The sequence below is a fragment of the Staurois parvus genome, unplaced genomic scaffold (assembly GCF_062004578.1).
Source record: "Staurois parvus isolate SC_StPar_1 unplaced genomic scaffold, SC_StPar_1.0 ptg000019l, whole genome shotgun sequence".
Taxonomy (NCBI): domain Eukaryota; kingdom Metazoa; phylum Chordata; class Amphibia; order Anura; family Ranidae; genus Staurois; species Staurois parvus.
The window spans coordinates 15,690,838-15,717,282 of NW_028317815.1; the positions used below are offsets into that span (position 1 = coordinate 15,690,838).

Sequence of the window (26,445 nt, forward strand, 5' to 3'; positions counted from 1 at the left end):
TGGGTCTGGTCACATTTTTTTATATTATTATTTTTAAAAAATTTTCTACCTTCATTCACTAAGGGTAATGGACCAAATTTTGGCTGGTTCAGCAGGGATCAGCTGAATATTGATCTATGTGTGGCTACTGCAGTTGAACAGAAGTTGATCAGTAGTTTGACTTCTGTTCAACTGCCCTGATGAAAAATAAAAGCCGCTTGATCAGCCGCTGCAGCCAATGGTTGCAACACTAATCTGTTTACTCTGGCAGTGCCAAAATACAATAATGCAGCAGGAAGGATACTACCCCCATACACTCTGAATGTGTGGATGGGGAATTTGATTCAGTTTTTTTCATTGAGCCCACTGGCTGAAAAAACAAACAAACTATGTATGGCCAGATTTAGGTAATAAGCTCCTTGAGGGCAGGGACTGATGTGTGTACAATATGTGTAAAGCGCTGTGTAAATTGTTGCCCTATATAGACACCTGTAATACATTATAAAATGAGAAATGGAGCATATCTCTACTATAATATTTTATTGCATGTGACTTGGCATAGATAGAAGAAAATTAAGTGACTATATTCTTTTCGCAAATGAGGCAGCTCTTAGCAGGCGGTCTTAGAAGGCATAAATGTACTTTTTTTTTTTTTTTTTCTCATGAAGGTGTGGAAAATGTCACAATCCAGCTGGATCTTGAAGCAGAATTCCATTTCACTCATCTCATCATGACCTTTAAGGTTAGGAATCCATGACTTCCCCTAGCAAACACAATTGCTACCAGTGTATAATTAGATTATAGAAGAGGCCATTGTTGGGGACACTGTATGTTGTACAATGAGAATATTCAAGATACATTGTAGACATGAGTTCAAAACAGCTAGTTTTTTTTTTTCTTTTTTTACATACCCAGGAAAGGATGCAGGATATTTCATTTGTATATATGATTTGACTTCAGACAACCATTTATGTAAGCATTCTTTGTTTATGGACACAGAAGTTATGCATACAAAATGTCTTTGTCTGGCTTCCAAACAGATGTCTGGAATTAACATATGGCTTGTAGATATTATGCTACATTATAGGCGCAGTATAGTTTAGCAATACCCTTGTGTTTTTGGCAGGCACCCATGTTGGACTTTGTTTTGCCAGGAGTATTATGTGGTCAAACTATGCGCATTTAAACACTTAAGTTTTACAAGCAGATGTTTGTTAATAGAAAACATCTTGATTTCCGTAGACCTTCCGGCCAGCTGCAATGTTAATTGAAAGATCAGCAGACTTTGGTAAAACATGGAACACCTACAGATATTTTGCATACGATTGTGAGTCGTCATTTCCTGGAGTCTCTGTTGGGCCAATGAAAAAAGTTGATGATGTCATCTGTGACTCTCGATACTCTGACATTGAACCCTCTACAGAGGGAGAGGTATTATATTTTTTTTTTTTTTTTTTTTTTAGTATGTTTTTAACATTAACATAAATGTATGCTTTTATTTTGTTTAATCATCTTTACTTGTATCACAGGTTATATATCGTGTCCTGGATCCAGCTTTTCGTATTGATGATCCATACAGTCTTAGGATTAAAAGTAAGGCATCTAATGTTTTGTTTAATGTTTGTTTTTCCTGTAAAACTAGATTATCCATTGCCCAAATAATTCCTTTATCTAATGGTTGTGAACATTTTGGCTGGTTCTTAACAGTTCACTGTGAAAGGTAAAGGAATAAACTGACAACAAACTTAAAAATCAACTTAAAGGCCAGTCGTTGCTTTCAGAAACCTAAATATAGGTGTTCTAGTCTGAAAAGCTGCCACTAATGCATTTATTAAAATAGAAATTAAAGTGGAAAATATTTATATAATTCTTGGTTGGATAATGAATGATAGCATGGTAGGACATTTAATTTTACCCTGCTTGTGTTCAGTTATCCTTGTATTGTGATAAAACAATGTTCAATCTGGTTTCATTATTTATCTTTTTTCTAATATAAACTCTAATCACTTTTATAAAATATCCTACCTGAAATAATATTAAAGAATTAAAGTTTTTATTGTCAAGGTAGTTGTTTTTCCCCTCTGCTCCACATATGAGCAATTTTGTGGAACAAGGCTGTAGAGAGCTTCATACAGTCTCAAATGTCTGATAAGAAATGTGATAAGTTTACTAATAAACACTAGATGTGCTCTTTTTATAAATGTATTTTTGGCTCAATGTATTAACACTTCAGGAAAAGACAACTGTCCTTGATAAAAGTAAGGGGTTGATCCAGGTTAGCCTCGATAGTATGAAAGGCAAAAATGTAAGAGATACCTTTTTAACCAAATTTTCAGTGAAGGCTTTCAAAAACTTTAGTTTTTTTTTTAAATGCCTTTACCAAACCTATTCAGTTAACTGTGAATTGCATTGAATACAGTTTTTAGTTTCCCTTTTGGATAAACAGACAGTTGTGCTCCTTTCTATATGGATTTTCCCTACAACTTGAGCTTAGTATAATATTTGCCAACTCTCAAAGGAAAGTCATAGTTAGTCATTGATTTGATGATCATGGGCAGATGTTTTATCTTGCATTGCGGTTTGTGTATATATTCCTATATGTGCCCACAATCCGTAGGCACTAGCAGAAATTTGTATTCTACGTTACAAAATACAAGCAAGCCCAATGTAATTTTTCATTGTTAACATTGCCTTTTTTGTTTTACCAGTTTACATTGAGTGTGTGTGTGTGTTGTGTTGTGTTTTTTATCCTGCTAATTAACTTTATATTTCATATACAATTTCTATTTTCCAAGGCTTGTTAAGAATTACAAACTTAAGAATAAAGTTTCTAAAACTCCACACTTTGGGCGATAACCTTTTGGATTCAAGAGTTGAAATAAAGGAGAAATACTACTATGCCATTTATGATATGGTTGTCCGTGGTAACTGTTTCTGCTATGGACATGCTAGTGAATGCGCACCTGTAAATGGATATTTTGACAACATGGAAGGAATGGTAATTCTAGTCTACAGTTTGCTTTTCTCTTATCATGGCATAAAGCTTGTCCTCATATTAATATTATGCAGGGGTAGTTGGCATAAATGATTTTCCTAATGTGCAACTATAACTCTTTTTTTTTTTTTTTTTATAGAGTGGGGAATTGGGGGGGGGGGTATTTACTAAGACTGGTGCACACAGAATCTAGTGTAGCTGTGCATAACATTAAAGAAATCTATTTTATTATTGAAATATGCATGGTTCAAATTTGTAGATCATATTGTAGTTGGTTTTTAAAAATGTTCTCCTGTTTTGTAAACTCAACGCTGCCCATTGACAATATAATGGATCCAAATGTGTGGGCACACTCTGATGGCACTTGGGCTTCTCCATCTTTTGTTAGCTCATTTACATACCAAGTATGCATGTCCATGCTTTGGTGAGAGAATAATCCCCCTTGCAGACCATCTTCAACCTTATCAAACAATGGACAAAAATGAGAATGACTATTCATCAAAGATTTCTAGTAATGCCCACATAATTGAGATTGCTCCTCAAGGTAAAGTGAACTACCATCTTTTCGTGTGTATGGCTACTTTGATGTGGGGAAAAACAAAGTAATGTTCTAAGACTTGCAGAACCTTCTACTTCTATTTGTGAAGTTAGCGTGACTCTTCAGTTTACAAGCTGTAGTCAAGGAGATCTAAATTATACTTGCATGTATCGTGTAGAGATGTCAGATCCTCTGGTGTAAGTCTCAAATGTCAAAATACATAAATAAGCATGCCTCTAACTTGAAAGATGGGGGGGGGGGGGGTGTTGTAAATTTTATTTATCTTAAAGCACAGACATTTTAAATATTTTTTTTAATATGTTGAATGATCTGAGTAGCTTGGATGTAGATAAGCACTTCTTTCTAACCCTGCATTCTAGGTACATGGACGCTGTGTTTGTAGACATCATACAATAGGTTTAAACTGCGAACAGTGTATGGACTTTTATCACGATTTGCCATGGAGACCAGCAGAAGGTCGTAGCAGTAATGCTTGTAAAAGTGAGTTCACAGATCATAAATTTTTGTTTTCATAGGATGGCAGCTAGTAACTTTTTTCACTGACATCAGTTTTCATTTCTTGGAATTTGATCCCCTTTGACTAACAATAGACTGAAATGTCAGTCAATCACTTGTTAAAAGACCGCATCTCACACAACAGGAGTTTATAATCACCAGTTTTCTTTAGTTGTTGGTTTGTCACTTTTATTTAAATGGCTCTGCCCTTAATAATTTTGCTCATTAAACTGCATCATCTTTCTGCAGAATGCAACTGTAATGAGCACTCTACAAAATGTCACTTTGACATGGCTGTATACATGTCAACTGGAAATACAAGTGGTGGTGTATGTGATGATTGCCAGCATAACACAATGGGACGGAACTGTGAGCAGTGCAAGCCATTCTTCTATCAGCATCCAGACAAAGACATACGTGACCCAAACATCTGTCAACGTAAGTATGATGCTTTAAAAGAAAACTCCTTTTGGTCTGTTTTTTTGGCAGCCCTCCATCTTGTTACTCACAGCAGCTATTGTTTGTCTTATTCGGTTGATGTCTTAGGAGAGAGGTGTTTATGGCTTTATAAGGATCTATTCTTTGCAACTTTCCTAGAGCTCTTCACATTTTTTTCATTAGGAAAAAAAAAATGAAAACGTAAAAAAAAAAATAAACCTGTCTGTAAACTTCTACTCAATAGGTTAATCTGAAAATACATTCAATTCAATGTGATCTAGAAATCTGTAGACATGTATTACTCTAGAAAACAGCTTTGTGACCAAAAGCGTATAATGTTACTGATTGGAAACATTTTTTTCCAGCTTGTAATTGTGACCCAGCTGGATCCCAAGATGGTGGCATATGCGACCGTTATTCAGACTTCTCTGTGGGACTTATTGCCGGCCAATGTAGATGTAAGGCGAATATAGAGGGAGAACGCTGTGATCGATGCAAGGAAAGCTACTATGACCTAAATGCAGAAGATCCAGATGGATGCCAGCGTAAGAATTCTTTTAATTTGTTACTCACTTGGATGATATCTTCTCAAACAATTGACAAACCTTTGTATTTGTTTCCTGTCTTCTAGCTTGTGGATGCAATCCTCTAGGAACTATTCCTGGTGGCAATTCATGTGACTCAGTAGAAGGAAACTGTTATTGCAAACGTTTCGTAATGGGGAAGCAGTGTGACCAGTGCATGGTAGTAAAAATATGTCAGCTTTTTAATTTTGTGTTATTTTGATTCCAATATTTTTTACATAAATAAGATAGGGCAGCAAAGGAAGGAAACAAACATATACTGCATTAAATCCCGTTGAACGATGCATGTTATTGGACACAGGGAGACATGTGATGCCTTCGCTGCCATTGTGCTCTTGCTGGGTGTCACATGCATCCCTGTGCCTTTAGGAGGGGTAGGCTTCCTGCAGGCATACCTGCCCCTAATCTTTCCATACTTATATGTGCTCCTACTATGGAGCTCTGGAAATTTAGAGTTAGGACTGCAATATATACAAAGGTCCCTTGACATGGGCACTGCAGCTTACGCATATATTTGCAAATATGTGCAAACAAAACCCTCTGTTTTTAACGGAAACTGTTAGACAGAGCCAATGTGGTTGTTTTGTAGGTTGGCTGGTAAGTATGCTGGGAAATCCTGTGTTAGTGATGTGTATATAAAAGTCTGCTCACCAAAACAAAGAATATCATAATGCTGAATAAGCAGCACACATTGTAAAATACTTTAGGTTGCATTATTGTGGATGCCGTACAGATTCCAAAAATAATCTTTAAGTAATCCTATAACTGTCAAATATGTTACATAAGAAGAAAAACATTAAGCAAAATAATCAGAAAAACTATTTTTTGATGATATAGTATGGCTAGACAAATGAAAGGAATAGTGCAGAGTTCTAAAGTTATAGGGTCATGTTTTCAATATATTCTATACTATGAAGCTGAATGGCAATTTATATGTACACACAACCAAATACCTAATGACTGATGCCTGACCTGTGATATACAAATCTAACATGATAGAAATATGTTAATTGTTACTGCTGACTAGTCATTAAAAGTACCATAGATAGCATAAAGGATTCATAGCCACACATATTATAATCCAGTGTTCCCCAAAAATTTGAATACATGTAATTTTATATTATTCTTGAAATTGTAGTGATCTCTACCACCAGGCCCACATGTCACATGAAACACATCAGAGGATTTTGTTTAGCTACCTGGATATATACGTTTTTTTAATGATACTAGAATATATGGTGTGCGGTTACTCTTTAGAGCTTATTCACCTGTCTAAGCTCTAAAACATTTGTTTTAGTATGCAGCTAGTTTCCATTGTGTAGCAGCATTTGAAGAGCCAAGTTGTGGAAAGATAACGCTGGACCCGTAGGATTAACTTGCTGATATTTTATCTTAAGCTATTGATGTTGGTGCAAATGATCTGGTTTCTATTTTGAAAACGTAAAGTAGTTTTTAATTTTATTTTTTTTTTTAACTTAATTTGACCTGTACAAAATGTGTACACCATTCAAATACCCGCACAGCAGCACAATGCCCTGTGGTGCCATCCAGTCCTGTGCATATCTGCAATTTTGTGCACTGCACCACACATCATCCCAGCATTTTGGGTGATTCCCTGACTTAGTCACAAGATAGTGTGAAAAGTTGAAACTGTTCTGATGCATGATTGTACGTAACAAGTACAAGCCAAGTTCTGGATGACAGTTATATAGCTTGCCCTTTCAGCTACAGCAGCTCTCTTATTCCTATCCACACAGGTTCCCTTGTACAAAAGTTTCAGTGGATATTTAATTAACATACTGTGTTTCCTCTAACTGTAGGTCCCATTGCTAGAAAAATGTCTTGCCACTGTTTGTATGTCTTACTAAAAACACAGTGGTCCTTGTCTAATGCTGAATGTTTAAGGAATGTGTGACTATTCTGTTATTAACCAGCCTTTGAATTTTTTAAACAGCCTGGATTCTGGGGTTTGAGCAATGACCTGGATGGATGTCGACCTTGTGACTGTGACCGTGGTGGAGCATTGGATAACATGTAAGCCATAGATCCACTTTTCCCTTTTACTATGAAATACTTATTATATGGATTTTAGAATCCTTATTAACACCCTCAAAAATTTCTGCATGGATTTAATTGTGAGCGCATTGTTAGAGGAACAAAAAGAGAACCTCTTGAAGTATTTCTGACATTTTTCTTTTGACATCCAATGTAATTCTTTAATTTTTACATACTGGTTTAATTTCTGAATATGGCTACCTTTGTTTTCTACAAGAACAAAAAGATTATAGAAAACTATTTCTGTTGCCATGATAGTTTCCTTATGCTGAAATCTACCTTTTTAATTGTGTATAGTTTCCCAGCTCTGTTTTGAGCAATTTGCCTTATAGAACCAGTGCTAAAATAATTTGTCTTGCTTTATTCACCTTGCAGCTGTTCACCTGAGTCGGGCCAATGTCGCTGTAGACCGCACATGATTGGTCGTCAGTGCAATGAAGTGGAGTCTGGCTTTTATTTCATCTCTTTAGACCATTACATCTATGAAGCAGAGGATGCAGATTATGGCCCTGTAAGTACTTTCCAGTATCCTGTAAATTTGTGACTTTATTACTAAAAACATCAGTTTACAAGCTGTTTATGATTTATTTTCAATCAATAGGGCGTGAGAACTGTTGGACGCATGCTCCCTCAGGATCGCACACCATCTTGGACAGGACCTGGATTTGCCCATGTTCCAGAAGGAGGATACTTGGAGTTTCACATTAATAATATTCCAGTCTCAATGGAGTATGATCTTTTAATCCGCTATGAACCACAGGTTAGTCAATCAAAACTTATAAAAGGGAGTGTATTGTGTTATCATGAACAGATAGGAATCTGCACTACAATTAATAAATGACCTTAGGTTGTATGTAGAGATTTTTTTTTTATTATTAAACAATGCTGGATGGGCATCTGATTTTGTCTCTAATTTATGTCGGTGGTCATGCCCTAACTTAACAAGGAACTCTATCCCCTCCTCTCTTCCCCTACACATATAAATTTCTGTTAGCTCAGCCTGCAGGCTAAGAGAGGGAATGGATGAACTTCCCCTGTCAGGATTATGTATTCTGACAGCCGGGGGAGTTGTCAGAACACATGAACAGTGCCTGCATCTGATTGGATGTAGACTTTGTTCACCCGACAATTTTCTGAGAGGCAGTAGACAGTCAATTGAACAATCAATTTGCTGAACCTTGCGATGACGGCAGGAGCATAAACTACTGAAAGTTCGACTGAGCCAGCAGGAATCAGCCCACATTAGAGCAGTGTATGGCTTGAATGAAAACAGTCCCCTTAAGGATACTTCTCCTGTGAGCTTTGTGAATAGAGAAATAGGTCTATTCTACAATAAAAGCCTTTTACCTGCCTGCTCACAAAACTCATTAGAAAGTTCAGTGAGCTGTGTATGCAGAACTTGGAGTACATTCTCAGTATGCCTTGGTTCAAGGATTAATTAATTCCTTTGCACTTGCTTGGGAGTTGCATCATCCCCGGCCAGCAAGTCAAGATGACTAAAGATGAATAGGTGAAGATGTTGGCACCAGCAAGGGAGCTTGCAGGCATTGCTTTGCTGGAAGGGAGGTATGTACAGGTGGACTTTAGTTCCACTTTGAGCAGATGTAGCCTTGTGTGTATGGGCAAAGCTGTAAAATTTACTTGAAGAGTTATCCACATAATTATGCAATCAGACATTACATATCCCTGACTTCACATCAATGTAGATATTGATTGGAAGGCAAATGTATCTGCACCCTGTACACGGGCTACTTATCAGCAGATAGTCTATAAATCTTGCAGATACTAAGTTGATATATGGGTAAATTAAACCTATTTCAGTTAGCTGCTCTACAACATACAGGACATACATATCAGAATTAACCGTGCATGTGAGATGTATTAGAAAATAATCTTTATGGAAATTGGTTGTACCAATAGTATATGGAGCATTCAAGATAATGGTAATCTCAATAATTACAAATAATTACAAAAATACACATACATTTGTCATACTTTCCTCCATGCTAACTTCATGCTAATGATCCTTTTGGAATGGTTGTTATTTTATTTGGAATGTTTTTTCTTTTATCATCCTCAGCTCCCAGAACAATGGGAAGAAGCAGTGATAACAGTTATTCGTCCAGGGAAAATTCCCACAAGCAGTAGATGTGGTAATACCATCCCTAGTGATGACAACCAGAGTGTAGCATTACCACCAGGATCTAGGTAATTGGGAAATAGAGACAATGCATAGGTCATGCATGATCAGGAATTAACATCTATATAATATTTGTGATTTGAACTTGGTCACTGTGATTAAATCTATGTATACCTTTTAAAATGTAATATCCAATTCGAACAGTTAGTGATTTTGATCATATTGATGGAGATGTTAATACAGTAGTACATGTACCTAAAATATTACTGGTTGAATTTGTATTTTGTAAGGCTTGTTTTTCAACTGTGTTTTGTAGAAATTGTTCAAAGTATCTCTTTTCCAAACATTTTAATATTTTCTTAAAATGATAGTATAGTCTTTTTTTTCCCTTGTACCTATAGGTAAGCCTATAATAAGGCTTACCTGTAGGTACAGTGAATATCTACTAAATGTGCATTGTTTAGGAAATATTTACTTTAGCAGCGCCTGCGATGTCACCGATGCATGCACACTGTGCTCTTAATGGATGGCGTGCTGTCCATTGAGAGAGCCATGCCAAAGCTCCTGCACTCATGCGTGGGAGTGACGTCATCACATCTCGGCTAGTCAGCCTCATCCCACAAACCTGGAAGGAAGACTGGGTGAAGATGAAAGCCCAGGGAGCCGAGACAGTGCTCCGCTGGAGGGCTTCATTTTCAGGTAAGTCTTTCATAATGTGCTAGTATGCAATGCATAATGGCACATTGGGCTCTTAACTTGCAGGGAGAAGATTATATTACATTTTATTGTTTTGCGGTTTACTTCTGCTTTAATAAGTATATGTCACAAAATCCTGAAAATATAGTTACATAGTTAATTTGGTTAAAAAAAAGACACAAATCCATCCAGTTCAACCAGCAGAGAAAAAAAAACACATACAAATAGAAAACCTCCATATACACAATCCCATACCCACAGCTAATCTAGAGGAAGGCACAAAAACCCAATAAAGCATGATCCAGTTTGCTCCAGCAGTTTTCTCCAATTTTCTCCCTGATCCCCAAAGAGGCAAATGAATATTCCCCAGATCAACTTTACCTATAAATATTTGTATCCAGTTATATGTGCATTTAGGAAAGAATCCAGGCCTTTTCTTTTGTTTTTTTGTTTTTTTAACAGTCTACTGTGCTGGCCAGAACCAGCTCTTGAGGGAGTCTATTTCACATGTTCACAGCTCTTACTGTGAAGAAGCCTGTTTCATATTTGGAGATTAAATATTTTTTCCTCCAGACATAAATAGTGCCCCCTTGTCCTCTGTGATGACCTCAGGGTGAATAGCTCTACACCAAGGTCACTATATGTACCACTGATGTATTTATACATGTTGATCATATCCCCCTTAATCTCTTCTTCTCAAGAGAGAATACTTTCAATTTCTCTAATATTTTCTCATAACTGTACTTGTATCTCTTATCTGTTTGGTTGCCCTTCTCTGCACTTCTCTGCACTTTCTCCAGTCCCCAATATCCCTTTTGTGAACTAGTGCCCAAAACTGAACAACATATTCCAGGTGAGGTCGTACTAATGATTTGTACAGGGGTAAAATATGTCTCTCTCTCTCTCTGCAGTCCATATCTCTTTAATAGCATGCTAAATATATATATTTATTGAGGTTATTAAAAGAGGGTTATTGTGTGCTAAAGTGATTTGGATCCAGAATTGGTACAATCTGTCATGTTATCTATTGTACTTCTAGGTATATAGTTCTTCCTCGTCCTATATGCTTTGAGAAAGGTCTGAATTACACCATACGACTGGAGTTGCCACGGTATTCAGTCAACTCTAATGTAGAAAATCCCTACACATTAATTGATTCTGTAAGTAAATATTTGTTCTGATTACTTTTGCAAGAGCACTGTATAAATGCTTTAATATCAGTGATTGGAAATGGCCTACGTAGAGGTAGATCATCAAGTATTCTACTATATTGATTTATACAGCGGTAAAAGAGGATGGCTGATTAATCAATCCTGAGGCTGTCATGTAACTTCTATCTAGATCTCACAATTATTTTTCTTTTAATAGTTTTAAAACAGGCAAAATATGTTATCTGTTTGTTGCAGTGTGTCACACTTATGATTTGTGGGACAGGGTCTAGATTCCCCTTACAAAGCAATAGTTAAAGCTCATCTCTGAGCACAGGGTTGAAGCAGTTTTACTCCAGGCTATCTCCTCTCATGTTGGCTTTCTTTTACATCCCGAAAAACTGCTTGTTATGTTATATGCAGAGATTAGTACAGCTTTCGCTGTACTTCCAACCACTCAGGTATAGGCATTACAGATCACATGGATCCTAATGTTCTGAGGTTGTGTCTCCACCTCACTGTCTGCCTGTTTATTCACAAAATGAAGCCTGGGACCTTGTCATTTTTTCTTTTAGTCTTCTTTTTTTTAAGAACGCTAATTTTAGTTTACATATTGAGCTTGATACCTAATTTTTTGCAGCTTTGGGTAAGATCCCACGTGTGATATGATCATTCTACCAGACCATAGTCTAGAATGAGCATTAGCAGGATTTTAGTGTCGCTGCTAACTTCAGTACTTTCATCTCTACTTGTGCATCTCTTACTGAAGGACTTAAATTGCTTTTCTGTGATTTACTTTTAAGTATACTGTTTGCAGAGGTTTTAAAGTAACCTATATTTTGTCAGGGATAAAGTCTTTATTTAGATGCTTCCCTGTTTAAGTGGTTTAAGGCTTTTATATTCTCACACATCAACTTCGTTACATTTTTTGTTCTCTGACTTATTTTATATAATGCTCAGAGACTTGGTTTGAAGATATAAATTGATTTCTACAGATTGTTCTGCTGCCTCATGTAAAGTCCCTGGACATATTCGGCTCTGGAGGCTCAGGAGATGATGTCAGCAATGCCTGGAAGACATTCGAGAGATACAGATGTACAGAGAACAGTCAAAGTGTTGTGAAAACTCCTCTCACAGATGTCTGCAAAGAATACCTCTTCAGTATCTCAGCCCTGCTACATGAGGGGGCCCTGGGTACGTGTTAGTTTCACAACTATTCGTAGTAGTAGTGGTAGATATCAATAGACTTCATAGCTCTAGTCACTTTTCAAAGTGGACAGACTGTCATTTTCTTTCTTTTTTTTGTTTTGTGGGTTCTTTATGTTTTAGAGTCAATTTTACTTCATTTGCACATTTTACTTGTTATTGGAATGGAGAAGACAGGATGGACCCTTTTTATAGAGGGGTTAATTTTGGTCAAGCTTGTATGGCCCTCTAGAATACACAGAGATTGGTAAAATATAAGCATGTTCTGCAAAGTTAAAAATGGCTTTTTGCAGTGACGAAACTAAAAAAATCAGTGTATTATATGTCTTTAATCAAATGTGTAACCACATCCTTACTGATAGCCTAGCCATATAGCTATCTGAATTAGCAAATTAAATGTAAACACCTTTTAGGAGAACAGACATTAGCTGACTTGATTGGTGGTTGTTGTTGGTCTTATTTTTATTGCATATACCATATTGTTTTGTATATAGGTGTTCCCAGTTAGCATTCTCATTGTTCCCTTATCTTATATTTCCTATCCAGAATGTCGGTGTGACCCTCAAGGATCATTAAGTGCTGTATGTAACCCGAATGGAGGGCAGTGCGATTGTCGGACAAACGTGGTTGGACGGAATTGCGATAAATGTGCACTTGGAACCTATGGCTTTGGGCCTAATGGATGCAAACGTATGTCATTGTTTGGACTTAAACTTGAAAGTCTTTATTGTTTCCCAAATTTAAAGTGTATATATCGCTACTGCCAAACTAAACTTGTTAACCAATTTAAGGGACTACATGGTGGCAGTCTGTGGGTTTTCTTTACTCTGCTACAGGACATGCTGGCAGCCCTCAAAAATCCATATATACCTGCAGTATGCAACTTCCAGTTGATGAAGGCCTCATGCACACAGGGCGCTTTTGCAGCCACTTTTAGGAGCGTCAGGCGGTTTCTTTTTTTGTTTTACTGCTTCCAAATGGCCCTCCATGTTATCCTATGTGTCGATGTACACATAGACTTTTAGAAGCTTTTAGTAGCAGTAGCAGTAGCATTTACCAGCAAGAAGCCTAGGCCCAGTGCATCTAGGAGCAGCAGCGTTTTGGCAGAAAAAAAGCTTAACCAAACTTGTCTAAACACGTGTTACTGCTTGGCACGTTTAGCGCTTGAGTGATAATTTCAATTGCCAGCATAAATTATTATTCTGACCAATGAAATGAATTAACGCTCAAGTGTTTGACATTTGTAAATGAGCATAAATGCTTGTAAATGCGTTAGAAACTTTTACAAGCGTCAGGTGTTTTTTGTTTCTGCAGAAATGCTGCTGCCAGGAGGAAGGCTTCTAGGTGTTTTTTTTTTTTTTTTTTGTTTAATGTCCTGTGTGCATGAGGAAGAATAGTCCGCCACGTTTCACAAAATTTGTAAAAGTCAAGATTCGTGTTCTGCGGATAATCTTGAGATGTCCTACAGCAAAGTGCAGGAAGGATTGGCTTCTCATATTGGCTGCCAAGGTTGTGGGCAGTAGCTGACAGGTCGTAGACTTAAATCTGCTACTTTGAAAGAACTTTAGCAGTGTAGGACAAGTGTTCTTAAATGATGCTCCATATATACACAGTAGTTTAATCTCTTTGTATTTTTTTTTAAGCTTGTGACTGCAGTCCTAAAGGTTCTTCTCATTCCTTCTGCCACCCTGAAACCGGCCAGTGTCCGTGTATCCATGGAGCCTATGGAAGACAGTGTGACGCATGTTTACCTGGCTACTGGGGATTCCCAAACTGTCAGCAGTGCCAATGTAATGGACATGCTGATGATTGTAATGCCCTTACTGGACAGTGCACCAGCTGCAGAGATCACACTGAAGGTTACAGCTGTGAAAGGTAGGTTTAGTTAATCCACTATATAGGTATCAATAACCTAGTATACTTTTTGTTTTGTTTTTTTGTTAATGTTGGTCACATTTGTAACTGGGCAGGTGAGTGAAATAAAATACGGAGGGTTAATGCAATGTTGATGATGTGATCATGAACTATTTTCTAGAGCTGCTTGATTAATCTTTTTCATTTTCTAGATGTTTGGCTGGTTATTATGGAGATCCCAGGCTTGGTTCGGGTGATCACTGCAGACCATGCCCATGTCCAGATGGACCCGGAAGTGGACGCCAGTTTGCAAGTGGATGTTATAAAGACCCCACGTCTGAGCATGTTGTATGTACATGTAATAAAGGATATACAGGTAAGTGTTTTATTATATTTTAGTCTTATTAAACATACAGTAATGCTGTAAGTGTAGTGTTAGAAATTCTTACATTACATTCATTAATAGGACATAATGATCAATAAAATGACTACCAAAGTATAATACAATATTCTGGTATGTAGCCACTTAATAAAGAAAAGTTGTTTTCACCATTGGATGTTGTTCATTTTTATTTTATTTCTAAGAACAATATTTAAATGTTATGCAAGTGGCCACTTTAGATATCTTTAGAGGTCTTTTTTTTTTTTACTCTGTAGGTGTTCGCTGTGACGGTTGTGCATCTGGCTATTATGGAAACCCAGAACAGAATGGTGGTATCTGTCAGCCATGTAATTGCAATAATAACATAGATATTTCTGATCCACTGGCTTGTGATAAGCAATCAGGAGTATGTCTTAAGTGCCTTCATAACACAGAGGGTGAAAGCTGCCAACAGTGCAGTCTGGGATACTATGGCAGTGCCATTCATCAGGATTGTAAAAGTAAGTAATTTTTTAACTAAAAATTGCATTTGGCTGCAAGGTCCAAAGCTTTTCTGTTTCAACAATTTATTAAACAGATCATATGAAACACAACTATGATACTGGGTTTAGACTAATGCGGTGTAGGACACCGCATGTAATTCACACAGGAATCGAACCACATGCGATGTTTGTGCTGTGCAATTTGAGCCATACATTTTTTTGGCTCAAATCGCATCACATCCTCACCAAAGAGGTGCAGGATCCTTTTTTTTTTTTTTTTTTTTTTTTTTTTTTTTTTTACCGCACCTGAATCGCATAGCATGGCTGTTCTCACACATGCATTGCAGTTTCTGGCAGTTACATTGCATTTTGTGATCTGCTTCAGGGTGTCAGTAATTTTAACATTGACACCCGCACAAAATCGCATGAATGCCATGCGATTGCAATGCGGTGCAGCTTTCCCACACTGTATCAGTGTGTACCTGGTCTTATGATATTGCATCATTTAGGTTTCCATACAGAGATTAGAACACTTAACAGTGCATTACAGGTATATGAGTAGATAGCACAGGTCGAACAACTGCTTAACTTCCTAGTCAAATATACCCAATAAAATACTTCAGGTGATTTTTATATTGTGTATGCCAAAGGGATATAGTTAATATCATAGGGTGTACCATCTTAAGAGTTTAGGTAATGTATAGACATATTCAGCAAGATGAACTTCTTGTTATCTTCAAAGCTTAGGGCCAAGACACCCATAGAATGGGAGCATCCATTGAAAAAAAAAAACCCAATAGAGTATTGTAAGAGGACAAAGTCCAAAGCTTTTAAAGCCCTATTTTTGATCTATATGCAATATGTTAAATAAGCCCTGTACTGAGAAAGTATGAAGACTGCCATTTCTGACTTCTACTTCTAAAAATGCTTGTTGCCTAGCTGTCATGCAGATTAGTAGTTTTCAACTCGAGTTTTGTGATCAGCATTTTGGTATGGTTTAGTATTGAGACCAGAAACATCCAGGCAAATAACTTTTTTAGAAGGAGGTCAGCAACGGTCTCCATATATTTTCAGTACAGGATTCTTGTATTACATTAGCTCTTGCTGTGTCTTTTCACATTCACATGAAAACAGAATCTTACCGGCAACAAATCCTTACCATGCTTAAGGTAGCATTCATATTAGTCCCACTAATATGTTATGCATGTTTAAAACTACTGGCTATTTGTCAATCTGAATGATGAAGGGTGTATAAGTCATTTTAATTTAGGTATAGGAAAATTTAAAAATTAGGACCACCACGTGTTTGCAGTACAGGACTGTGATACTGCATCAACAATGATTATCCTATTTCTCTCCCAGATCATTTGCCTCACAATTTTTCTGTGTCTCAGTAGCAGGATATTGTTCTAATTTCCCTTTCCCTTTTGTCTTCAGGCAAAAAGTTATCCTGTTATTTTCATTTATCATTTGATTAAGAGCTCTCTTCTGTTTTATAGTATATTTTACCTGTGTAACAAACTGTTCAAATCGTAATGGTATACTGCTTGCTAGATAGTCATCTAACATGCATTTTTGCTGTTTACTCTTTCCAGAATGTGTCTGTAATTACTTGGGCACTGAACAGGAGCACTGTCAGGGAGATGTCAGTTGCCACTGTAATAGAACCACTGGCCAGTGCCCTTGTCTGAAGAATGTGATTGGACAGAGCTGTGATCACTGTGCGCCAAATACCTGGAATTTAGCCAGCGGTAATGGTTGTGAGCCATGTGGTTGTGATCCAGGTCGTTCTCTGGGACCATCTTGTAATGAGGTACACATTGGAAAATCTTAATAATAAACAATGTTGAGACAAACATTTTTGAAAGCATTTTGAGTGTATAACCATTCCTGTAACATTTTAAACAGTTCACTGGACAGTGTCATTGCATGCCTGGTTTTGGAGGGAGGAACTGCAGTGAATGCCAGGAACTTTTCTGGGGTAATCCTGATTTCGAATGCCAAGGTAATATATAATTATTTATGTTCCTTCCATTTTTATGTTTTTTTCATGATTTTGAGTATAAGCCTTCCCAAAACCAGTACTGACAGTCATTTATAAAGTGGTGAGGTGTATCTGTGTCAGGAATCCCCGCTGCGACGAGCTCGGCGCAGGCGCAGTGCACCGCTCCGTGTCAGAATGCGGGCACTGAGACCTGGCCGTCCGCGGCGAGGGAGTTCACGCATGCGCAGTGGGGACCGCGCGCGCGCGCGTGGCACCAATGGCAGCGCAGGGCGGGATATTTAAACGGCCCTGAGCTGTCATTCAGTGCCTTCTGGTCTTTCCTTGTATCCTGTATCTGCGAACCTGTTCTAAGTAAGTTATTGACCCGGATTATACCTGACCTTGTTGCCTTCTCCTGCCCAGACCCTTGCTTTGCCTGACCTCTCTCCTGAATGTCCCTGTTTGGATCTGACCTTCCGTTGCTGACCTGGCGTGTGACCCGACTACTCTCTGCCCGCTGCCTTGTACTGCTCCGTCCCCACTGTTACCGACCCGGCCCGTTTGACCCCGCACTTGCTCAGCCATCCATCCATCCCGACGGGATCACCCGACCTCCTCACATCAGGCTCTTCCCTGCGGGAGCCCCTGGCGAATACCGCTACCACTGACGGGCGTGCTCAGTAGCCACGACCTGGTCTCGGGGTACTTCAAGTCCATCCCCACCATCAGGGGCTCTGGTGAACACGTACCCTGGGGCTTAGATACCGTGCGCTGGGGACGCCTGGCCAGTGGAGTGCTAGTGGTACCGCCTGGTGGTCCCTTACAATCTGTTTCTTTTTAAAATGAAATCATATTTTGGCAGGCTTTAGCATTTCTATCTCCAGCAACATCAACCTTCTACATGTAGTCACCTCTTACAGTGATTAATTAAAAGGCTTTTTTTTTTTTTTTTAAATAAATAACTAACAGACATGTCATACTGGCCTGAGCGCGGCTCAGCCCAGCTCACTCCTCACTGGCTGTGATTGACAGCAGTGGGGGAGCAGAGGCTCCTGTACACAGCACTGGATTGAGCTTGGGCTCAGGTAAGTAATGGGGGGGGGGCGCTATGTGGAGAGCAGAACACAATATTTTTTACCTTGCATAGAATGCGTGAAAGTAAAAAAATGTTAAGCCTTTACAAGTCACTTTAAAGCATTTGTACACCACTTGCTCCTGTACACTTGCAAACAAGGAATGAACCAACAACACTAATAAAAGGAGATGGCTTTCTGGCTAACGGTTCACTGATCACAAACCCCTACTCCTCCTAAGCAGCCAGATGGGACATTTCTGTGCAGTGCTGCCGCCTCCATCTGTCCTGTTTAGTTTACATTGCATCCATACCTGCCTCCCACCACCAGCTAATCGGGGCATAGAGAGAGTGGAAACTGTCAGCTTGTGTTGTGAATGACTTTCACTTACAAAAACACAAGCTGACAACCGCGCACACCAACTACTACACTAGGCTGCCTCAGACAAGTATAGTAGCCCGTGTGTGCTGTTGTCAGCTTGTGTTTTTGTAGATGGAAGCGCTCTTCCCCAGCTGTAATCATTAACACCATAAGCTGACAGTTTACATTTTTCCTGCTCCCCTGAATAGCTGTTGGCAGGTCCAGACTATGCGTCCTGAAAAGGAAAGATAAGACATGGAGAACTATATTATTATCTCAGTTATATCACTAGTCCTTGTATATTAAAGCTTGTCACTGGGCAAATGTAAACCCCTCATGAATTTTTACAACATTTTTACTCGCCTAATTCTGCCATCACATGTCCGTCGCTGATTCCTCTGCAGGGGAAGACTGATAATCCAGTGATGCAGCCTGTGCAGACTGGTCCCATTGTTACTTAATCACACCTCTGCAGTCCTGGAGCCTGTAAAGTCAATAAGAAATGTCCATCTCATCCAGGCACAATAATGCAAAAATAGAAGGGGGTAGAAGGGAGTAGGGCTAAGGCTGGCCATACATTATACAATTTCCTTGCACACCTTCCTTTAGATTTACCAAAACCATGTAATATGAGGTCAACCTAAACAATTTCAATTTTGTATGCAATCAGGCAGGCCCTTCCACTACATAGCTGAATTTAAGCCTAAAGGAAATTGAATAAGAAAATTGTATGGTGTATGGTCAGCTTTAGTGTGACATTTGCAGAAAAAGGCAAAGTTTTTAGAAGCCTAATCTCTGAATCTACTGATTTTGTCCTGTGGTTTCCAATGGAAGTACTTCTGCACATACTGTGTAATTTTTCATCATTTGCTCTCTGAATTGATTGGGTTGGTGACATACTTAGTTTATGGCACACACTCTAAGACCTAGGAGACCTATGATAACTTGGAAAAAAAAATCTTTCAGCTGTCAGATCATGGACACAAGTATGACCAAGGGTCGATTTACTGAGACTGGAGCACATAGAATCTGGTGCAGCTCTGCATAGGAACCAATCAGCTTCCGGGTTTTATTGTCAAAGCTTAACTGAACAAGCTTAAGTTATTATTATACAGGATTTATATAGCGCCAACAGTTTGCTCAGTGCTTTACAAAATAAAGGGAGACAATACAGATCAATACAAGAGGGTTAGGAGGGCCCTGCTCCTTGGAGCTTACAATCTAAGTTAGAAGCTGATTGGCTGCCATGCACAGCTGCACCAGACTGAGTGCTCCAGTTGTAGTAACTCTCCCTCATAATGTCTGCTGCCAACATTCACCAAAAGTTCACTGTTAGGCTCCATGCACACTGGACATTTTAATAACACTGGTAACGTTAGCTGTGTAAAGTCACATTTAAAAACGTGAGTTTTTCAGCGTTTTTGTATTAGCGTTTAGCATCGTTTTGCCACGTTTTTTCGCATTTGCAGTTTTTAGGGGTTTTTTTTTAGTTTTTTCCCCAAAAGTCCAAAACCGCTGGTTTGCCGCGAGTTACCATGTTTTGCTGAGTTTTTCAGCATTAGAGTGTTTTTACAGATCTCTTCCAGAAACCCACTAGTTCTGGGTTTGTTTTCCAGCCAAAAAACGTTGATCACAGTTTGTGTGCATGGACACATAGGATAACATGCTGGGGAGTTTACTGGCTGTAGAAAAAAAGGTCAAAAGCCAAAAAAGCAGCTGTAAAAAATGTCCAGTATGCATGAGGACTAAATGCATGTAATCTATGCAAAGGAACGAAAAATCAAAGCTTCTTGTTAAATGGGAGCTTAGTTGTGAAGTAAGTGCAGATATTCAATCACCGTCACTAAGGATTAGCTAGTATAGCTAAAAAACTCACTTATTTTTGTATAAAGCAGAATTATTTAACTCAAACATTTCAATAGCCTTTCAATTTCCATTGTTTTTTCCTTTCCTTTCTACACAAGTCTCATCTTAAATTACTAACTAAACAAGTCATTAATCCCCTCTATGGAAATGCACTCAAGTAGATGATCTATTAAAACATCTCCTGAATGATGGGACTTTTTTCCAGGAAGTAAATGTTTGCTGTATGTTTATTGATTTTTAGCCATTTTATTTAACAATCCTCTAAAAAAAAAAAAAAAAAAAAACTGGCTATAGCATGTTTTCTTCATTTTGGCATGCTTGCCTGTATAAAATTCATCTTGCATTTGTTAATTATAGTCAAGTTGTTAGCAATGATAATTGAAGTCATTGTGTACTGTTGTGGCCTACACATTGCTGAACAGATAAAGCTTTGTAAAGAGCAGTCAGTGAAGATATGCCAAGCAGAAACAAAGTCTGAACTGTTCATTTAGTAATAGGGCTATTTTATTTTGATCAATGATGGGTGTGGGAATAGCTCTCAGAAGAATGTTATTTTGATGTGCATGCTAGAGATTTTAAATATTACATTTTAAATGTGTGCATCGCTAATCAGTCATTGTTGCGCTGTATCACATTTTTCATGATAATGGCACACACAGCACACTTCAACAGCTGAAGTTATCTGTTATGGAGTAAAAAGGGAGAAAAGGTCATCTTGCAGTTTCCATGAAGAGGTCTTTAATACATATTTTGCTTTGCATAGTGTTTATTGGTCATTTGCTAAATGTGTTTATGTTTAGAATGGAAAGTTGCAGTATTGAAAAGAAGCAAATTAGTAAAATGAAGATAGATTGTCAAAATATGTAAAAATACTTTATTTAGAAAAATATATATACTACTACAAACTGGAAGGTTTTTTTCTGCAGCTTAATAGATTGTAACTGTTTTAATATGGCATTGGATGGATACATTTTCAGAAAAAAAAACACATGGAAAAAATTTTCAATAATCAATTTTCATTTTAGATAAATATACTCCATGCACATCCTTAAAACCCACATCTCTAAGTCTGGAATGTATATTAACCCCAATGACCCATTATACATGAGTATTTCATGATGTCTTTGTGCTCTTACAAGAACAGTGCTTGCAGCATTTGAAATATTTTGAAACTGCAGCACCCACTCCTGTCAATCCTGCATAAAAATGCCATGATGTTATAACCAGGTTTATAAGCTCACTCAGCTTCAATTGCAGTACCTCTCCTGGATACTTGGCTCTCTAGCCTTTAGACACCGTGCCCTGCTGTATGGCCCAACTCTGGCCTATGGATGGGGGTTCTCCTGACACCTTGATAGGAACTGACCTGACTCCTGGAACTGAGACATTTGTCTCTTGGCTTCCAGCTGGGTCCTCTGACCCCCCAATGAGTCCTTCTGTCTCCCCCACTGGGAGCAGTCTCCAGCTGGGAGCCCTGAACTATTGTCAGACTTGAGTATATAAGGACACCTCACAACTGTGAGCCTTCAGGATGATCCATCCCTAGGGGATGGATTGAAGAGGAAGGTGGGGGGCGTAAGTGCATCTTGGCCACATTTTATTTTTTAGTAGGGATGGGGTGGACAGCTAATAAAACACAAAAACTGGAGTTGTAGCTTTAAACACAGGTGCTGTCTGCTCCCAGTGCTTGTGTACCCTTAACCTTTTAGACAACTGCGGTCTCTCTTTTGAGTATTTTATTGCATACTGTCAAATTTGTAACATCACAATTATTATTTCAAAGGCCATATTAATGACGATGCATGGTTTAATTTTCTTGAAAGGCAAGATAATTGCAAATATATTACATCAAATTGCAATTGTAGCATTCATTTCCTATTTGGGCTGTTTCCAATTCTCTGAATATTTATCTCTGCTTTTTGAGAAGGACATTAATCTGGAGCATATGCTATATATATCTACTTCATCCCAAAAAAGCCTATTAAATTCTTAACATTTGTCACGCCGTAATACAGTAGATCATTCGGAGCAATTATTTTTCATATTACTTTTAAAAGCAATCCAAGAAGTATAGCATTTCACCTTTTGAATTGAAGTATGTTTTATCTTGTTTGGTTATCCGGAAATCTTAAGTAAACATGGGTTTACAAAAGGAACTTTAGGGTCTTATGAAGATCAGAGATCACATATGTTTAATCTTAGCTTGGCATTCCTTTCTTTGTGATTCTTAATGGTCTTTGTATTTGATGGCCCTCCCCATCTTGATCCTTATCTAAAAAGGAGTTTAAATGACCTTCATTGGACAAGTGTCTTTGTTGTTTTCTAAAAGAAATGCCCCCTTTTCAAAAAGCCACCATAGGGAAGCCTAATCACTTTGAATGTTGTTCACAGACCTTTGGGTTTTGTAGTGAAAGAAGAGATCTGTTTTGTTACGCATATAATGAACTTCACTTGTCATAGTATTTGCATATGATTCTTGTATATTATATAGTACTTGTGTGAAGTTACAGCACTTCATGTAGTCATTTGAAAACACCATGTTATATACCAAGAGTAAAGAGCAGTTTGATTTCACTAATACTATACAGCTGAGCATTCAAAGGAATATCATGTTGCAAACTATTCGGCTTAATAAGATTATCCAAGTCAATATGTTAATGCACTTTACACATTCTCACTTTACTTAGCACTGTATTACTTAAATATGGTGATGACTGAATCCAGAGAATCACTTACTTATTATCATGTATTAATTTACCTGAATATATGAACGCAAATCTGTCTGATCTGAAAGAAAGGTGAAAATTAGTACTTCTAGGCAATAGTGACGAAGTGGACAATTTAATGCATATTGCAGAGATCTGTATATTTGGATAAATGCAAACATTTTACATTTACTAATTTTGACTGAGCAAGTGATTTTGTGGCAGCTTGTCCAAAACATGTTGGCATGGCAGGCTATAGATCTACTACACTGCAGGGAGGTGCATAGCCCAGTCATTTCTAAAATTGTCAATGATATAGGTATTTTAAATGTAACATGTTGACCTTGCTGGGCTGTGGGCAGGCTGCAGCAGCAGATATTCAAAAAGTACACCAGAAAAATTAGTTGAGATAGGTGAGAGTGAGTCATCAATGGGGACAAGCGTGGTAAAGTTTCAGTTATCCTATTTAACTGGGTCCAAGTTATTAGTATATTCCATATAAAAAATGTAAGGTCATAAATAAGCTCATAGCATTGAAAAAATACCCAACCAAAGGCAATATTAAATCGGAAATAAATTCTGAAATGTAAGGGGGGGTAGGACTCTTCTTTCATGCTATCTTTTATAATTCATATGTTTAGGAATGTTTCTTGGTGTGTGTGTGTGTGTGTGTGTGTGTAGAATTAGAAAGAATTCGATGTATCCGAATTTCCAAAATACAATAGTAACGTATTTACACACACGAAATTTCAGCCAAAAATCACATTCGAAAACAAATTTGAAATATAAGCATATTGATGACTATTGCTGATTTCCATCACAGACTATGTGTTATTAGTGTTAGAATATATATGTTAAAATCATATATAATTTGAATTTCGGAAAGACTAGAATAGAATAAAACTGAATAGAATATCAAAGAATAGAGCAGAAAACAAAATAATAGACTAGAAAATGAAGGAATATAATAGAAAAGAATAGATTAGAAAAAAATATATAGATTTGAATAGAGTAGAATAAAATAGAACATAGCCATCTTCTGAAATCTGCATTTCAAAAATAGAATAAAATAGAACAGAAAATAAAGGAATAAAATAGAAACTAGAATGGAATAGAATAGAAAAAACTAGAACAGAATAAAATAGATTTTAATTGTCTTCAGAAATTAAAATTTCGAAAAGAATAGAGCAAAATGGCAAAGGGCAAAATAGAATAGAAATACAGAATAGAAATTGGAAATCAAATAGAAAAGAATAGGGTAAAACAAAATAGAATAAAATAGAATAAAACATAAAGGAATAGAATTGAAATTTAGAATATAAAATAATAGAATATAACTGTCTTCCGAAATCTGAATTTCGAATAGAATAGAACAAGCTATTCTTCACAATGAATTTGGATTGATTCAATATTTTTGATTCAAATTAGATTTGAATACTTCGAATCCATTGGAAAAATTAGAATTCAGGTGTAAACAAAGCGAATTTAGTTAAAAATGCAATAAACAACATTTAGTAATTTTAACAAATCGATTTGAAACTAAAAAAAAATGTTTTTGTTCTGCACATGTTTATAAAGAATTAAAGAACAAGTCCAGCCAAATGGCTAAATAGGCAAATAAAATAAGAATGTTTTATCGGTCAAAAAATGAATACATCCACCTGCCTCTTCCATGTTTTATAACAAACAGGCAAGGGGGACAACCATTTCAGAGTCATTTTTTCTGTAGACGCTTGCTATCTCTGCCTCATCTCCTGCCTGCTATTATTATTATTATTATTATACAGGATTTATATAGCCATTTTCAGTTCAATATTTAAAGCTGTGTAAATCTGACTCAATATTACATTTATATATTTGTTTTGTATGTATCTTTTATAAATTGCCATTGTTTGTTCGGTTTTAACTTCATTGTGGATTTTTATTTATTTTTAGCTTGTGATTGTGATTCAAGGGGTATACAGACATCTCAGTGTGATCGAGCCGATGGCCATTGTATTTGCAATGAGGGTGTAGAAGGATTCCGTTGTGATAAATGTGCCCGAGGATATTCCGGAATTTTCCCAAACTGTGTTCCTTGCCACAAGTGCTTTGCTCTTTGGGATGTGATCATCAAAGAGCTGTCCAATAGGACCAACAGACTGCTGGACCATGCCAGTGCTCTGAAAATCACTGGAGTTATTGGACCATACCAGAAAATCATTGACAAAGTCCAGGAAACGCTTAAAGAAATTCAGACCATTATCTCACAGAATCCTGCTGTTGAGCCACTCAAAAACCTTGAAAGACTTTTTGATGAGGCAGAGTACGTCACGGTGAAATCTTTTCGTTTAATGTCTGTTTATATCCTAGACAAGATAGTAACATATAACTCGCTATGTACTAGGGAAATCTTAAAGTTAAATTGTTTATATAGTTCTATAGCCAAATGTCCTTCTTTACACTTTGAATAAGAGTAAGGGAGGGGCATAAATACCCCCCCCCCCCCTTCCCAGGAGAAAAAGTGATGGATAATCCAAAATGCTACAATTGCCATTAGAACAAGGTTAGAAGGGAAATCTTATATATATATATATATATATATATATATATATATATATATATATATATATATATATATATATTTCATTCTGGAGATCGTGATCTAAGGGAGGAGGGACCCATGGTTTGTAGACATTTTACCTATAGCTATAGATACACTTTAGGGATTTTTACCTGGAATGTAACCAAATTCTCCCCCCTTTTGTTTTGCCATCAGGGCATGAAGTGAGGGAAATCTCGACATGATAGACACATGGGTTTAACCATTTCTCTACCCCAAACTAAAACAAATTCTAGGTATAGATAAAGCAGGAATGTGACAGCATAGAAAGTCTAATTCTATTGCTATATGTTCTTTTACTGTGAAAAATCTATTTATTGCAGTGTTTTAGTATTTGTGTCAAAAAACTTGAGCTCAAAGCTGTAAATAGAAGGTATTTCACAACACCAATACAAGCTGAAAATATTTTGACAAATCCCGTTTTTAGAACAGATTAGGATTTACCTAACTACATAGTGGTGTAAACCATGCCATAGCTATCAACAAGCAAGCCCCACACTAAGCTTCTGAAATGTAATCCTGGTTGGCATTGGTTACTCTTCAAAATATTTTTCATTTAGCTATTAGGAAGGATGGATTTTGCAATCATTAGATAGGTTCTCCATGCAAAAAGGCTGCATTATATCTTAAAAAATATAAATATTTTATATGGTAATTAACCATCTGCTCACTGGACTGAAATACATCAGAACAGAAGCCTCTCTGTGCTCTTCTTATCCTTCCTTCCCGCCACAATGATGGAAACATGTTAGAAAGATAGATGTGTACAGGGCACAAAAGCCTTAAAATGCTGGAATTCCTATTCTTCTGAATGTTTGTTAAATGGGGATTAAGGGAAGTTG

At 37.3% G+C, this 26,445-nt stretch overlaps 1 protein-coding gene across 1 annotated transcript in view; it reads left to right on the plus strand.

Moving 5' to 3' along the window:
- The window catches only part of LAMB1 (laminin subunit beta 1), a 63,218-nt gene that overhangs the window by 14,575 nt on the left and 22,198 nt on the right, over window positions 1-26,445 (plus strand). Inside the window, exons 5-25 of the mRNA XM_089685102.1 lie at window positions 648-721; window positions 1,222-1,410; window positions 1,509-1,572; window positions 2,775-2,977; window positions 3,893-4,013; window positions 4,278-4,466; window positions 4,832-5,011; window positions 5,098-5,210; window positions 7,005-7,084; window positions 7,481-7,616; window positions 7,707-7,865; window positions 9,186-9,313; window positions 10,981-11,101; window positions 12,085-12,283; window positions 12,842-12,985; window positions 13,939-14,170; window positions 14,362-14,525; window positions 14,807-15,031; window positions 16,609-16,826; window positions 16,922-17,018; window positions 24,937-25,306. Coding sequence (XP_089541228.1) covers window positions 648-721; window positions 1,222-1,410; window positions 1,509-1,572; window positions 2,775-2,977; window positions 3,893-4,013; window positions 4,278-4,466; window positions 4,832-5,011; window positions 5,098-5,210; window positions 7,005-7,084; window positions 7,481-7,616; window positions 7,707-7,865; window positions 9,186-9,313; window positions 10,981-11,101; window positions 12,085-12,283; window positions 12,842-12,985; window positions 13,939-14,170; window positions 14,362-14,525; window positions 14,807-15,031; window positions 16,609-16,826; window positions 16,922-17,018; window positions 24,937-25,306 — 3,406 coding nt within the window. The remainder of the gene's footprint in view (window positions 1-647; window positions 722-1,221; window positions 1,411-1,508; window positions 1,573-2,774; window positions 2,978-3,892; window positions 4,014-4,277; window positions 4,467-4,831; window positions 5,012-5,097; window positions 5,211-7,004; window positions 7,085-7,480; window positions 7,617-7,706; window positions 7,866-9,185; window positions 9,314-10,980; window positions 11,102-12,084; window positions 12,284-12,841; window positions 12,986-13,938; window positions 14,171-14,361; window positions 14,526-14,806; window positions 15,032-16,608; window positions 16,827-16,921; window positions 17,019-24,936; window positions 25,307-26,445) is intronic.